Source organism: Peromyscus maniculatus, chromosome 3 (assembly GCF_049852395.1).
Source record: "Peromyscus maniculatus bairdii isolate BWxNUB_F1_BW_parent chromosome 3, HU_Pman_BW_mat_3.1, whole genome shotgun sequence".
Taxonomy (NCBI): domain Eukaryota; kingdom Metazoa; phylum Chordata; class Mammalia; order Rodentia; family Cricetidae; genus Peromyscus; species Peromyscus maniculatus.
Genome location: NC_134854.1, coordinates 128,633,229 through 128,650,662, shown reverse-complemented (window position 1 = coordinate 128,650,662; position 17,434 = coordinate 128,633,229). Strand labels below are relative to the sequence as shown.

The window sequence follows — 17,434 nt, the reverse complement described above, 5'->3', positions numbered from 1 at the left end:
ACAGTTTTAGAGGGTTAATCCATTTCCATTGTGGTGGGAAGCATGACAGCAGGTAGACAGGCATGGTATCAGAACAGAGTGGTAACAATAGCTGAGAAGTGTGTTCTGCAAGCAGAGAGGGGAGAAACTGGATCTGGCATGGGATTTTGAAACCACAAAGGTAAGCCTCCCAAGATATACTTCCTCCAACAAGATCACACCTCCTAGTCCATCCTAAACAGTCAACTAACTGGGAAGCAAACGTTAAACTATACTAGCCTATGGAGCCCATTCTTAATCAAACCACCACAGGCTGTTACACTGGAGTTGAGAATGGAAGAGATTAAGAAGTCAGCTAACAAAGAGTGGAAAAGGAGGTATTGGGTATCAGGCAAAGTATCAAGGCTCTGGTACCAAAAAGGTAGTTTCCCATTTTTTGAGAAATTAAAATAAGACATGGTCATGTATTTTTTAAAGGTACAGCAGAAGGCATAAAGCAAGGAAGCAGAATGATCTAATTTACGTTTCTAAAAGATTATTCACTGTTTTATGATAAACAGTTGAAGCAAGGCTCCAGGATGAAGAGAGACCAGAGATGAGGAAGACTGAGGAAAGAGACAGTACATCCTTGATTTTATAAGAAAATTCCCATGGCTTTAAGGATAAATAGAAGGTGGGGCTCAATTATAGAATAATCAGCTAGATTTGCAGCTGGCTGCACAAGAATGTGCAGAGAACACTAATGTAAGTGTTTGACCTGACCTCATCTTAGTGAAGTTCTCTATGGTACACATGATGTCATGGTCAACAGATACTAGTTATACTGGTGGAGACGTAGCCATGAAATTTTCTACTGGTACTGAGTCAGGAGGGCAATGACTATCTCAGATATATAAAAAATACATTTAATTTATATGGTGTTAAATCACACCCAGGACCTCACACATGCTTGGCAAGCACTCTGCCAATTGAGTTGCACCCCAACCATATTTCTTGTTCTTATGAGATAATATTTTATTCTGTGTCTTAGAATGACCTTGAATTCACTGTATAGCAAAAGGTAGCCTTCAAGTCATGGCTATCCTTTTGCCTTGACTTCCTAAGTACTGAGAGTACAAGCATCAATCACCATACTAAACAAAAACTACCTGTGCTAAATGCTTATACCACACATAGGTGCTTTGAGACAGTGGTCTTGAAAGACCCTAACCCTTCAGGCTTACACCCCCAAGCCCCATGAAATGAGAAACTAAAAATCTAGTTACAAGGGCAAGCTGATTCAGCCATTATTCAACCACCCCTGCCTGTAACAATGTAGAATGATTTCTGTTAAGAGATGTGCTCAACTGTGACTGGGATAGTTGCAAGTGTTCCAGGAAGGACCACTGTGACCTTTGTGTAAACTCCACTCCCACCCTGATACCCCCCTTAAGGTTTCAGGAAGAATGTGCATGTGGACGTGACTGTACCCACTCTGTAATCAGACCATGATCTTGTGAAACGAAATTGTATGGGAATTGTAATCTTATGGCTTTTGTGGGTTTTTCCTTTAAAAGCCCCCATGTGATTGCAATAGGCATGACTCTTCCTCTCTGGAGCTGTTTGCCCGACTGTACAGCTGCATTAATAAACACCTCTTGTTATTGCATCAACTGGACTGGAGTCTGGGTTCTTGGGGCAACCCCTCGAGAAGGTAGTACCCTGGGTCTGGGGTCTATCATTCTGACCTCAACTCTAACATTCAGTCCTAGTAGGCTGAGAGAGAGAGAGGGAGAGAGAGAGGGAGAGAGAGAGAGAGAGAGAGAGAGAGAGAGAGAGAGAGAGAGAGAGAGAGAGAGAGAGATCAACTTGTCCAGCAGCATTTTCCCTATCAGGAAACACATAGGTTTGGAGTGGCGAAAGCTACTCCCATCTGCAAGGAAAGAATGCATGTCTCAGGAGACACCATTATGTTGGAAATGGAGGTGAAAAGAAATATATTTAAAACAATTCAAATGTGGTAGAACAAAGGACTGTTCCTGAGAAGGGATATATAATGAAGGAAAATACTATATTCTGAATTTAGTTCAATAACAGGAGATAGTTGGATAAGCTGTAAATTAATAATAAGGTTATACTAAGAGACTAGCACTTTTGAAAATGAATAGTACGGTCACTACATTAGCTGCACTGGAAGTTCATAGCATGGATATATTGGCTTCTAGTGTCCTCTGCAAAGGTCACAGCACATGTAAAGAATTGTAGACCTATTTAAAGGGCCATAACTTGATAAATGAATTTACACAAGAGTGTGTTGTCAAGAAGTTAATTGCTCATTAAAGACTTGAAGAGAAAATAAATTATGGGACAAGATATAGTTTCCCGACTAACTAGTTTCATATAGTAAGAATTGGAAAGGGGCTGGAGAGATGACTCAGCAGTTAGAGTAATGACTGCTCTTCCAGAAGACCCGGGGTACATTCCTAGCACCTACATGACAGTTTATAACTGCCTGTGACTCCAGTTCCAACAGAGCCAATGCTCTCTCTGGCCTCTGTGGGCACTGTATGCACATAGTATACAGACACATATGCAGATAAAACATCCATAGGCATTAAATGAAATGAATGGTTATCAGCAACAACTCTGGGATGGACAGGTTTAACGGATGCTCATGTCACTAGTGACATAGGAAGAGCAAGGTGTGCTTCAAATGTTGGTCTTCAGAAAAACCCATCAAAAAGTGCAACCAGGAGCCCTTCACTGGGATGAACTATTCTATTCAAATGACTATCCTTGAATATAAAATCCTAACTTCGTAATGTTTTTTGATAATAAAAGGACTGTACTTTTATAAAACTACAGTCTTGAGAGGTGGTAGAAATATATTTTTTAAATGTCTATTAGAAAGTGAATTTGCTGGCAATAGTGCCCTTCTCCCTTTTTGTTGTTAAAAATTTGCTACGAAATCCAGAAAAATCAGAGTCACAGAGCTGCAATTCATTGAATAGTGAAATTTTTCCCTATGCCGAACACCTACGATTCTATAATTGTTCTGTCAAATAAACCTAATGAGATTCATTTGTCATTACGAAAAAGTGAGTACAGATACTAGTGTGTATTAAACCAAGAGGTAAATGCACTTGGTTCTTGGGCACTTAATCAGATGTATTACCCTCCTATTATTCTGCTTACCTAAGAAAATTGAAGACTATCCCAGGAGACATTTACAAACAAGATAGCTCCAGAATCTGATATCTACAAAATTTCTAGGAAATTTCATTTCTTGATGATCAAAAATGCCATCAAAAAGCAATAAAAGATTAAGTGCTGAATATTATAATAGGTATATTTGATATTTTGTTCCCAGAGAGGGTTTTGTTAATGGGAATATTCTACCGTGTTAACACCAACAGACTTAGTAATTATGAAACCTTTGATATTAACATACAGCCATATGAGTTGAGATTTTATACAAGGGAATATATAATCATATGCAAATATATACACCTTTAAAACTGTAGCTGAACAGCAATCCTCAAGGTGTCTGCAATAGAATGTGCACTTACAACTTCTGTCCCTGGATTTTGATTTTCATCTCTTTAGTTCTAAATCCTACCTTCCTTCACACAGGCAAAGATTATCATTAAGTGGTGATATTAAGATATGGTTAATTTTTTTTCTGTGTTCTAATTTGGTATATAAACATAAAAGTTAAATAATATTTTACACCTACTTTTCATTATTGGACTTTAAAATATTTTTCTACTGTATGGGAAAAAAACAGCAAATTGTAGGCTTTACTGATGAGTTGACAACCAACTAGACCTCCATTCTGAATGGCTATGGTTAAAATACTTCTTTATTAACTACTAGGTTGCTGATCGTTCAATTGCCTTTTCATAGGTGCTCTGTTCAATGTTTGTAAGTGTTGCATGTATTTATGTGTAAACTTATGTCTGTTTAAAGCATCATATAACCAAATGATCATATAACTAAACTATCTCAAGCCTTATGAAATACACCACTTCCTTCTCATGTTTATAGTTTATTAGTCGCATAAAATATTTTCTAAATATGAATAAAAAACTATCATGTACCACATTCAAATCCATGTGGTCTTTCAGAAGGTGCTGTACATAAAGTGTATTCATACAATTACAAGAGCTCAAAGAAACATTTGGGATGGAATGTAATTGCTACTTACAAGCAAACCGAAGCTTCGCTTCTCTGCTTACAATTGTTCCAAACGAGTTTGTTGCTATGCACTGGTACGTTCCAGCATCTTGGGTTTTATTGGGGTTATTGATCAACAAGCTGCCTTCAACAACACTGTAGCGGAAATCCATACCAATGTCAACATCTGTTCCATTTAACTTCCACCTATAGTATAAAAATGCCAGTAGATAAAGCCTTGTAATATAAATCAATATTTCTGAATTGTCTAAAATAGATAAAAACTATTGAGACCATGAAATACTGTCTGTGAACTTTTTTGAAGCATGGTAAAAACAAATATTAGAAACTGTCTTCCCAGCAATGGTAACATCTTAAGTACTTATGGAGAAAGAGAGCCATGTTTGTAATAAATGATGCCAATCAAACTTTTAGCTCATGTCCCATGACTACATAGGATGCTACAAATAATTAACTACTTAGAGGGGCAAAATTTTCCACATAGTTTTCTGCAACTTTCTTCAAAATATGACTCCTCAGTAAACAGTCCTGTTTGTGGTTGGCAATCACTGTTTACATAGGTATATCAAATGGACAGAACATGCCACTTTCAGGGTGACAGCAGAAGAGTTGCTGAAATTGCAGTCGAGCTGATTTGATTCAGTTCTTAACATGACTGAAGTGCCCAGTTGCAAAGAAAGGAACTCGATTGATCTGAGATGCTTTGGGGACCAAATCTGCCTGACCATGGATCAACTGGATGATCTCTTTAGTCACTGGCACTCAAAATGTCAATCAACTGCCCCAGTGAACTGCAGGCTATTAAGTAACCAAAGCAAAGAGTGTTTTCTTGTCCTTCTGTTCATTTACTTGGACCACCTGTGCATCTGACTGTAGCAGCAAGCCCAATAAATTAGTTTTCTGGGAACCCATATTTCAGTAGCTAAGCTTTGGTATGAAAATCTACAGTTCTGTTCTCAGAGTCACTAACATCCCAAGAATGAGAGCTTATCTGAGTCAAATTACCTTTCAGGAATTCATGGGAATTCATATAAACTTTTGAACTAATATAATTCAATGACTGTTTCTTGATAGCTTGTGAATTACCAAGACTCTCATAGGAGCTGAAAACATACGAAAAGATTGTAGCACAAAGGAAATTGATTCAAATCAATAAAAGGAGTAGAAATTGAGAATTATTCATTTTGCTTTCTTAAAATAACAAGAGCCATTACCTAAATAGAAATGTGCATGTGCATGCCCACCCGTTGTGCAATCCTTTATAATATCCCAGGCATTGTGGTTATTAATGTATAATGCAAAAGAATTTAAAGGATAAAATTGTCAGCCTGTTAGCTTCATATTACACACATAGTGTGTGTGTGTGTGTGTGTGTGTGTGTGTGTGTGTGTGTGTGTGTGTGTGTGTCTTTCAGAGACATGGTCTGATGCTGCTTACTCTGGCCTCAAACTCCCTTGAAATTGAAATAACCCCAAACTCTTGATTCTCTTTCCCCAGTCTCCCAAATGCTGGGATTACAGACGAGTCAGAACGTCTAGCAACAAAGTCAGTCTCAGAGCACACATCTGCTGGTAGAGCCCAGTACTTTGAAATTCTGCCCTTGGGAGGTAGAGGCAGGCAGACCCATGTGAGCTGGAAGCTAGCCTGGTCTACATAGTGTGCTTCAGGCTAGCAGGCTTACACAGGGAGACTGTCTTAAAAAGGAAAAAAAAAGTGTGCGTATGTGTCACATCTTCCAATGACATTCTTGTCCATATTTCTAGTCAAAATGTATCATGTTCCATCAGCTGTCTCACAGAAGTCCTCTTACTTCTTCATGCAAGGACTGCTTTTTCTACAAGACAATTTACCTAACTCACTTTCCACTTTCACGTTCTCACTTTCATCCATCTGGGACTTACCTCTCTTGACTGTCCTCAATTAACACTTGTTGAATTTAATGGATTCGAAGTGTGTTTCTTTGGTATATATTTGAGCTTTGAGCATATATACAATTCATGAACCATGCTTGCCTAACCAAGCACAGTGTCATGAGTTTATTCACATCCCTATCTTTGAAGTGTAAAAATCTAGAAACAGGAGGGCCACGAAAGTAGGCTAGAAGCACAAGTAGGACTTAGCTCTTTATGTGTTTGTTTATAAGAAGCTGGATATTAGAAACTGACAGTGTTTTTAGGCTTTGCAGTAATTCTCTCTGTGCTCTGACACAGACAAGAAAGTAATAAGCAATAAAGAGAACAGCCGCGTTACAGCCCAGCCATGCTGGCTGCACATGAATCTCCAGAACGGACTGCCTGCCCTACACATTTGCTTTTAGTCAGCTGATCACGTCTTGGCCATAACTCTCACTTCAAATGATAGCAGAGCAATTTAATATGACAAATCTAAGAACTCAAAGAGGAAATTGCAATATAATGTGAGCTGCAAGCAGAGTGTGGATTTGGGGAATGGGACCATGTGAGACTTTCTAGAAGACTGACTGTGGGAATAATGACAGCTCTGTAGGTTTGTCTGCACCTGTCACCTCAACCAAAAATGCTGTGCACAAAGTCCGTTCATCTACTTTATTGCCTGCCTTTACATATGAACAGCAACAGGGAAGGGATTATTTAGAAAATAAAGTGCTTTATGAGACATGTTATAAAGCAGACATGGTGTTTTACTGCAATGCAGTCAGTGTTCATTCCCACTGAATGTGGATTGCGTTGAGAATTTCTCATCTCATTGCATAGTGAAACACTCTTGAAAATCTCACAATTTAGTTTCAACGTTTGAGGAATCTTTTAAGCATTGGTAATGGAGAGGCAAGGCTCATTTGGAGTAAATAGATTTTCCCAGGGGGCAAGGCAAATTGGTGTCTTGTAAGCTGACTTCAGAATTACTTGAGGGGGAAGCACAGCTGAATTCTATTCAGAAAGCAGGGTTGTATACAGGCAAACACGGCCACCTTGAACCTCCACAAGCCATGTTTCTGCAGACTCTGCTGGGAAGTCAGTGTACAGATTCACTGCAGAAAAACCTTCCCTGTTAACTGTTTGAACCTGACACTCGGGGAGGGGCAGGTCCTTTCTGACTTGGAATTGGTTCTCTGCAGACTCTGAATACAAACTTCAGAGCAAACCAACTCTAACCAGGTGCTTGAAGGCGTCTTCCCTCTAGGAAGGGGTGCTGGGTGAAATAAGTAATGTCACCTGTCCTTAGGGAACTTGAATACAAGAGAAATTGGCATGAGGCAAAACTTCTTAAATTTTTCTGGGTCGGGGTCAATCCTTTCAGAACTGAGGGGCAGAAACAATGAAAAGAAAAGGCCCAGTGGAGGGGATAAATGTAAAGAAAAGAGGTCAGTTAGGATGTCTTAGGAAAACCTGCGGCTGAAAGATCCCCACAGAGCACTCACTTTGGAAATTCTCCTACTTGTTCAACCCCCTGAAAGTCAACACCAAGACTAAGAAAGTTCAGCTAGCAAGGTGTTCAGAAACACCTGATCTCTCTCTATTCATCCTCTTGCTTCCCTTCAACAACAGGGAGTTTTTAAGCTCCTGGGTGCAGACTGCTACTATGTCACAAGAAAACTGCTAGAGGGATTAAGGCAAGCAGCAGTGCACTGCCTGGAATGGCTAATGCATTTGATTAAAAGCTCTCCTCCTCAGCTTTTCCCTGCAATCTTTAAAAACATAATAGGTTTCTGTTCTATGGCTTGTTTTAAATAACAAGGCAAGCCCCTATATCTGGAAACACAAAGTTACAGAGGCAATGTTAATTAAAGGTCACAGTTTGGGGAAAAACAATGCAGCAACTTGCCAAAATCTGCTGCAGAATTTGTTTTCATTTATTGCTAACATCTGAACTTACCCTTGGCTGTGTGCTCAAAGTGGGATCCGTTAACTCGCCATTTACGTATCTGAGCAACTTTGCCTCTTGCATTTGTTTTTACTCTGCAGTGTGTTTTCAAATCATTAAGGGAGCCTTGAGAGTTTACTGTATTATACACAGAGAGATGATACATTCTGGCTTGCTCAGGACATGGTAGGGTCTATAGGTAATGCGCTAGAGTAATTATTAACAGTGTTCTTTCACTTTCAAAAATGTCCTGTGTCAGAGGATACATGGCATGCTCACTCAATTATCTAGCCCACTCTAATTAGTTGCTCTTTTCTTTCTGGAATGTTCTTCCTTTCTTTATCCATGTAGCAGAGCAGGTGGCCTTTCTCAAAGACCTACAACATCTTTTCTTTGAGCCTTCACTACATCCACCCACCTCCTCTAAATTAGTCTTTTTTTTTTTTAATTTCCTCAGTAAGCTGGTAGCTACTGCTACTGTGTCTTCATGGCATGGGTGTCTCAGCCATGCCATGCTGGGAAAACAGCCCTTTATAGTACTCATTTCCATCCTCAACCCTTAATGTTTTCTCTGTACGCTGTTCCCTGAGTCTGGAGAGGTCATACAGATGTATTTTATTCACTCTTACAGTAACTTTATTGCCATTAAATTTGAGTATAGATAAGTTACATATTTTTATATGTATTTTTAAGGGGTCATGAAATAATGAAGACTTATATTTAATAAAGTGCATAGTTTTTACTCCTGGGATCACTTTGATTGGAACCACACTTTTATCCTTGTATAATCTTCAGTTTCATTCCCTCATGTTTTAAGTGATAATTTGTCCTGGGTGGTTCTGAATGTATCACCCCGGAATATTCTAATCTGGCCTATGTGGGCTAGAGGTTTATGAAAATGAACAGAAGGAAGAGGTCCCTCTGATCTTCCTTCAACTTCTAAGATGAAATTGCCCTGTGGCAGACACAGTTCCAAAGCCAGAGTGGGGTGAGCACAAGCATCCATCGCCCCCTGTCTCTGCTGCCTCTTAAGTAGTTGCTTTAAGCTCCCGAAGCTGTGACTTCCCATCATGGTGGGCCACACCCTTGAACCTTGAACCACAATAAACTCTTCCTTGCCATGTTGCTTCGGTCAGGGGATTTTACCACAGCAAATGGAAAAATAGCTAAGGTACCATTCCTTAGACCTCGTCAAATATCACTTAACCTTTCTATTTGGTTACTTGCTTTTCACACTTTGATTCTGGGCAGTTCTTTACCTATTCTTGATATCAGTTCTTTACCAAGAAAAACTCACTACATCCCCAGCCGGTAGCCTATGGTTTTGCTCAGCTCAGTCTATTCCATCAAACAGAATATTTACTATTAATGAAGTTAAACTTTTTAAAAAATGATTTGTACTTCTCCTGTCATACTAAAAAGTCTTTCCCTCCCCCCAAGTCATAAATATGCATGCCTGTTTTCTTTCTTCTTTTAAAATGTCCCATTTAGGGCTTTTATTAACTTGAAATTGATTTTTGTGTGTAATGTGAAGCAGGGATTCAGTTTTATTTCTTTCTTTAACCACATGGGCAATCTACTGTCCAGGGCAAGACTTTTCAAAGTACTTCCATTACGGTCATGAATTTTAACTTTTCTTCTTTTGATTTTCACAAGAAAGTATTCTCTTTATTATCTAGGTTTAGTGCAATCAATTTTATGTGGAATTACTCTCACACAACTTTGTTTAATTCTGTCTTCTCATAGCTCAGGTCTTCCCTTTGGGATAATTTTTATCCCATCTCAAAGATGTTTTTTAGAATTTCCTTAAGTGAGAGTCTGTAGGAATCAAAATTCAGTGTCTGTCTGCCTATAAACTTGTGTATTCTGTTTTGCTTTAAAGGAATTTCTAATTAACACATAAATTTATATGTATTTATGGGGAATAATGTGAAAACTTGACATATATACAAGATAACAATATCAAATTAGAGTGCTTTGTAGCTCATGTTTAGAATGTTAAAACTAGGATTTTATTTATGCACTCATTTTTATTGCAATTATTTTTAATTTAAAAATTGTTATTGCACCAATTTATTATATATATATATATGTGTGTGTGTGTGTGTGTGTGTGTGTGTGTGTGTGTGTGTGTTTATTTTGAGACAGGGCCTCATGTACCCCAGGTTGACCTCAAACTCCTTAGGTATTTGTGGACATTCTTGAACTTTCTTATTTTGCCTCCTTTTCCTAAGTAGTGATTCCTAAATTGTGGCCTCATGGTTGTGTGCTGCTATGCCTCAGTTATGCAGTTTCTGGGGGTCAAATTCAGGGCTTTATATATACTGGATAGCCACTCTGACAATGAACTACATACCAGATCAGAAGAAAGGAAGGGAAGAAATACTTTGTTTAGTGCTGGCTTATTCTGTTATCTCAAGTATTCAAGATCGAATCTAGGGCCTCCTACATGCTATGCAAGTGCACTGCCACAAAGCTACATCCCTAAATCTCCAATGCTGCGATTCACGGCGTGTGACAGCATGCCAGGCTGGAAACACATTCTTAAATCAACAAACCTGATGTGAGGTTTTGGATTCCCTTTAACTTCACAGCTGAGTTTCACTTTTTTCTCCTCAGAATCTAAAGGAAACATTACATCACTTGGTTCTTGAACGAAAACTGGGCCGTGCAGGGTGTAATCATCTGAAAGAAGAAGAGAAAAGGTCCACATTGAAGATCACCTTTCGAATAGGAGTAATAACCAGGATCAATACCACAATGAGAAAAAAAAAGTGATGTCCAAGATTCTCACTATCAAGATGAAATTTCCCACTGAAGCATAACCTCCTGCCAGTATTTATGAAGTTAAGACGGGACCTTCCTGTCACATGTTGATCATTTCTTTCACTAACAGCTTTCAGACACAAGCTGCCTGGCATCTCCAAGTCAAATTTCATCTCATTACCTATGTCCATGGAAAATTCATAGGATTTTCATTTTTCAAAAACACATCAAATTCTATCCTTTCTACCAGGTTTTTAGACCTTTATCTTTTTTATAACCATGTACTATTAAAGATGATTTTCCAGAAGTTGCCTCGTTTTCTGTCAAGGCATTGAAGGTTTTCTTTCCCTTCACTGAATCATGAGTTTCTTAAGAGAATGATGGCTGGCTTTGCGTGTCAACTTGACACAAGCTAGAGTCATCAGAGAGGAAGGGGCTTCAGATGAGGAAATAAATCCAAGAGATCCACATTTAGGCATTTTCCCAAATAGTGCTCAATTGTGGAGGGTCCAGCCCATGGTGGGTGGTGCCACCCCTGGGCTTCATTGGTCCTGGGTTCTATATGAAAGTAGGTTGAGCAAGTCAGGAGAAATAAGCCAGTAAGAAGCACCCCTCCATGGCCTCTGCATCAGCTCCTGCCTCCAGGTTCCTGTCCTGTTTTAGTTCCTGTCCTGACTTTTTTTGGTAATGAATAGCACTGTGGAAATGTAAGCCAAATAAACTTTTTCCTCCCCTACTTGCTTTTTGGTCATGGTGTTTCATCACAGCAACAGAAACCCTAACTAGGACATGCATTTTGACTCCCCATATAGTAATAAGTACAGTTGTCCATAAGGATGTATCCTATTTGAAATTAATTTTTTTTATTTTAAAAATATTTAATTAGGCTATGTTGGCATCACCTGACAAATTGTGACACAGAAACACCATTGGCTATATGGTGACATGATAAAGATTACCACCCTGCTGACAAGAGTTCATTTCACCTTTAGGCATGATTATCTTAAAGTATTGAGAAGTGTAATTTCTAGTCTGGAAAACCTTTGTAAACAGTTTTACCGATGGGTTATAATTCCATACAGAACTTGTTCAGGTGACTTGGGACAGTGGAACATAATCAAGATGGTTTGGGGATTCAATGTAGTCTGACAAGATCATTTATTTTTAACTCAGATATCAAAAAATAAGCTTCATGTTCAGGTTGAGACATAAAGAAAAAGGGTACAAGATCACTGAACAGAATTATATTTTATTTCAGGCCACATATGACTTTGATGTGAAAAGATGCAGGATAAGGATTCAGAAAGACTGTGAACTATAATTCAATGCCTCATTCAGCTCCTAAGTTTAGGACTGCTGGGAAACCACTGTCCCACCCTGCAATAGTTTGCTATAAAATAATGACACTGGACAAGATCAGTCATTTTAAACTTACTACAAATGGAAAAGATGAAATTTACTCATAAACACATATGCATACATAGAAAATGTGCATTTCAATAATGATTATATGATTTTGCTCCCATTTTCCTTTTTCCTGACTCTATATGTAAAATCTCATCAATGAGAAATTTAACCAAAGAATATAGGAGTTATTAAAGAAAACAAAAGCACACAATAGAAGCATACAGTCATGAAGTTTTAAATGGTTGTTCATTAAAGCTACATATTTCAGGATCCAGATATTTATGCTCCAGATTTTCAATAATTGCGCAGATATTTTCAAAACAAATTTAGATTACTTGTCAAGGGTCAGCTCATTCCAACTAAATAGATAATTTAGTAAATGTTTGTCACATCTATTTCGATGAAAAGCATTCTTTAACAAGATCACAGAGACAGCGGCGAGTGTGGTAGATTTTTCTCTAAGAGAGAAATATTTCTATTGTTGTCCCCAATTCCAAAATTATGTGTGTGTATATATAATATCAATCATCTCAATTCATCGGTGCTCCCTGATTTGAATTTCACACAAAAATATACAGTCTATTACCAGTAATTCCAAATAGGAATAAAACATAATAATGATTACCCAGGATGCAGCTGGAAGGCTGTGGATTAACATCTGTACTATTTCTCAATGTAGCCAAGCCATATTTAAATAACAAAAAGGATATTTTTTCTGTGTATTTTGTAATAAGAATTGATAATAATGATGCTTTGGATTCGCTATAAATAACACATTCCATCTAAAGTTTTATTTTCTCTTAGCTAACCAAGCTCACTGCCTGGAAATTAGCATTAGCATAAAGGGAACCATATTTCAGCACTCGTGGAAGGCAATGCAGAGTTTTTAGTACTTGGACTATTTGGTTTCATGGATATACGGGGAGAGACTTGATAATCCTTGACAGCCCAGGTGTAGGAAGCAGATATTTTAGCTTTTAAACTTTTAGACCTTGGTTGCCCATATGTTCAAACAACAAAAGAGGTTTTTTGTTTCAACCAAACTGTGAGGTGCCAGCATGCATTAAACAATGACACAAGAGGGAATCTTAGAAAGCCCCGCCAAGGATAGTCTAAGTGCCTTGGTCACAAAGAGACTCTCCAGTCTCTTGAAAGCACACAAAAAGTCTGTATTTGCCATCTTCATAGCCTGGAAGATAAAGTTCATCCTTAGATCTTTCACAGAAGTTCTTCTATGTCACTAGAAGAATGAAAATGATTTTAGTCTAAACAGGTAAAGGGACATTTTAGCAAATGGCAGAAGAGTCTGTGTCAAAGCCAGGTTACAGGGCACTTGTATTCCAACCACACCAGGTTTGTATTATCAAATCTCATACTGACTGACTGTACCAGAAGAAACTGGTGTCCACAAACTAAATTTAACTTTACTCTCTGGGTGATTCTTTTATTATTATTATTATTATTATTATTATTATTATTATTATTAGATTTATTTTATTTTATGTACATGAGTGGTTTCCATGCATGTATGTATGTATATCATATCTCTGGGTTGGTAAAGAAACTAGAGGGGGTGTCAGATCCCTTGGAACTGGAGTTCCAGGCATTTGCGAGCTGCCAACTGAACCAGGGCCCTCTGCAAGAGCAGGCCATGCTCTTAACTGCTCCTTCCCCGACTCCTTGGGTGATATTCTTGCACAGTAAAGTTTGAGAAGTAAAACCAAAGACCTTTCTGTTCCTAGCTCTCCATTTCCCCAGAACAAAACTTCAGGCAATGCTGACATCAGACTCACTCTCAGATGCTTTCCTTGCACAAGATCTAACCAGCAGTCTTTGCTCCATACAACTAGAGAGGCAAATTTAATGCATATTTGGACTCAGTGTCAAAAGGGAAGTGTCGAAGAATGGAGAACTACAAAACTGAACCTCACAAAGAAAATGGATGGCTGAGTATGGTGGTGCATGAGTGCCGTTCCAGAACAGCAGGACTATTACGAATTCTAGTCCAGCATAGATTACAAACAAAGTCTGAAGCTAGCCTGGGCTACATCATGAGACTAACTCAAAGCAACAACAGTAAAAAGTGAAATGAAATGAAATGAAACAAAAGCAAAGCAAGCAGAAAAAAATGGACAGATTTGTTAAGTTGTACAAATGGACTCTTGCCTGGAATATTCATAACTTCTGGATGATGAACATGAGACTTCCTAGAGAGCCATACTGAGCAGATGAAGAATAACATCTTTGGGGAGACCACAATAGTAAACAGACTTACAGAAATGTTTTATTCTTACTCGATACACGCAGTGTTAACACAAGTTCTTAGTAAGGAATCTTTTTATTTAAGTGGCAGGATATAAGATTGATGCTTTATTTCTGCTTTCTCCCCAAAGAGAAAGTTACCCCAGAGCCGCACTGCTTTGGAGACATGAGAAGAAAGAACTCAAATTGTCATCACAGTTCCCTCAGGGAATAAGGAAGCAATACATTATAACATCCTTGGAATTCCTGAAAATCATGGCTAAGGACAATGGTCTTATTTGTTTAGACTGTTGTTAGGCCCCCCAGGTTTATGGATTTAATGTGGATGCTGCTATGATAAAGCATGATTTCCTGAGCTATTTTCTTCTGATGAGTAAGTCACAAACCTTGCTTCTCTCACAGTAACAATGCTCACTAAAGTTGTGAACATGGCTGTCAGGAATTTAGAAGCCCATGCTGCTAAAAATCACCAAGTCTTTATATGACTCTGCAGATGTCTAATGAGTAACCAAAACCAGGATAAAACTATGGCCTCTCTGCCTCCATTTGGCATCTTCTTTTCTACCATAAACTCTAGATCAGATCCTATTTGACACTGCACATAAAATACTAACCACTTGAAAATCTAAAAGCAAAATAGGAGATTGGCAAGCCTTATATTTATCCTCATCTCTCTCAACTTTCTTCGGAACTAAATACAAGATAAGAGTACGGAAGAATTCACAAGCTCCAGTAATAGCAAGGCTTATGGCAGATCACCCTAGGAGGGAACCGCTCCCCATATGAGATAAATTATCCCATGATGAGAACTTAGCAGAAGCAATCATCTCAGGATGAGAACTGAACTGTGTCTGGAAGCAGCAGGATCTCACAGGAGACACGGATATGAGATAATGAACAACTGGACCACAGTATGACAGTCTATTTATGCATACTCCTTTTGGCTCTTTGACATTGCCTCTCTGTTATAGGAATGTGAAAGTCTGAAAGTATCTTGAAGACAAGGAGGCTGGTCCCCTTGCTTCCTAGTATGGCCACACTGAATATAAAGTCTTGTCATACTTCTTCACCACTCACACCCCTCCTTTGACTCTAGATGGCAGGTGGCAGACCCTGGCTTAGTAGAAACCCCTGAGTCAGCCCTGTGGCCTGGTAATCTAGTAACAATACCACAGAAGTTCCCTGGGGCTATCTTTGCAATGAGAGGGGAGAAGAAGATCCATCCTCTTTTTTTTTTTTTTTTTTTGGTTTTTCAAGACAGGGTTTCTCCATGTAGCTTTGCACCTTTCCTGGAACTCACTCTGTGAGTTCAGGCTGGCCTTGAACTCACAGAGATCTGCCTGACTCTGCCTCCCGAGTCCTGGGATTAAAGGCGTGTGCTACCACTGCCCGGCTAAGATCCATACTCTTGAAATTCTTCAATAAAGGCTTATAAACCCTTGAAATTTGTTAGGGAGGGACACAACAACAACAAGAAAACACTCTCAGAAACAGAACATTATTTAAGTGAAGGTCAGGCTAAGATTATGGATAGACACTGATCCTTTTCTTCCTTTGTTCATAAATACTGAAGATTATTTGAAAGCATTGCTCTCAGCCAGGTTTCTCAAATTCCCTTTTCCAGTTAATCCTTTTTATCATTTTGAACTATAGTTTTTATAGATAAAAGGAAAAGTCAGGGTTTTTTTTTGTTTATTTTATTTATTTTTTTGAGAAAAGGAAAAGTCAGTATGTTTATCAACTAACTTCTTACAGTTTTGCCCATAAGCTTTTCAGAAGTAAAATATAGTACTAGGGATAATCTCAATTTTTAGAATACCAAAAGAGATGCATAGAAACAGAAGAATTTAGGTTATTCAATGGTATTTAATTACAATCTTATTTTCCCACACTAAGCATGTGCTAGATTCATTATTGGAACAAAGACAACTTATTTTTGTCTGAAAAATAGCTTCCTAAGAGATCCAATAACAAATCACCCCTCCACAAGTAGGTGTCACATAATTTATGTGCATTTTGGAGATATCTCTATTTTTTAACTCATGATTTATCATGCCTATTTCTTCCTATCCCTAAGATCCTGTCCTAGAAAAAAAAAAATCTTTCTTACTATTCAGGCTGCCAACATAAAGGTGGGCAGGGGGATTGCAATGGATGAAGCTAGCCTGATGTTTTCCAGGACTAAACAGAGCAAAATAACACTAAATTCCAGGTGATGGCTAAGTCAAGGAAGCAAGGCAGAAGTCCCAGTCTCCAGTTTGGATGAACAAGTACAGAGGAAAATCTGGATTCTAGTGATGGCCATTGATGATAACACACACATAAGGCTGCTTCAAGAAGACAGGAAAACCCTCACCAAGGATGCATGCAGGTCTTTTGTTTATCAGCTCTTCTGTGAGAATGCTAAAAATGTAGCTGAGACAGCAGTGAAGGTATAAGGAAGGGAGAAACAAATGAGGAAACAGGTCCAATCTATGAGTGAACATGTCATAGAATGCAGCCTGTGATGAGAAGCCACACTGCAGATTTCTGGTCTATGTGCTAGATCATCCTATAGCTGCCCCATGAGACGAAAAACACACTTTCCAGCATGACCCTACCACAGTGCCCTTTTCTGCTGGATGTATCTGTCATCACCCGCTGCAAACTCAGCGACTCTCTTCCATTTCCCAAAGACCAGAAACCTGGCACCTCTTTCCTTGCTCTCTCACTCTGCCCCTGTCCCAGCTCGACCATCCCATTCCCTTATGTTCTCATCCCCCATCCCCTACCCTCCATTGCCCCCCTCACCCCTAGTCTGCTCATGGAGGTCTGTCTCATCTATTTCCCCTCAAGATAATGATGGGGAAACATACAGAGACAACCAAACCAAACTAGTGGGAACTCATGAACTGTGGACCAAGAGCTGTGGAGCCTCCATGGGACTGGACTAGGCCCTCGGCACAGGTGACACATTTGTGTAGGTTGACCTGCTTAAGGGGCCCCTGGCAGTAGGATCAGGATC

General features: G+C 38.8%; 1 protein-coding gene across 6 annotated transcripts in view; it reads right to left on the bottom strand.

Annotated features, from left to right (window-relative positions):
• Nucleotides 1-17,434, bottom strand: part of Cntn4 (contactin 4) — a 1,007,992-nt gene that overhangs the window by 348,563 nt on the left and 641,995 nt on the right. For all 6 annotated transcript variants that reach the window (XM_042273735.2, XM_042273733.2, XM_042273730.2 and 3 more), the window contains 2 exons: nucleotides 10,554-10,680; nucleotides 4,166-4,341 (listed from right to left, as the gene is read on the bottom strand). In XM_042273735.2, the coding sequence (XP_042129669.1) occupies nucleotides 4,166-4,341; nucleotides 10,554-10,680 (303 nt within the window). The remainder of the gene's footprint in view (nucleotides 1-4,165; nucleotides 4,342-10,553; nucleotides 10,681-17,434) is intronic.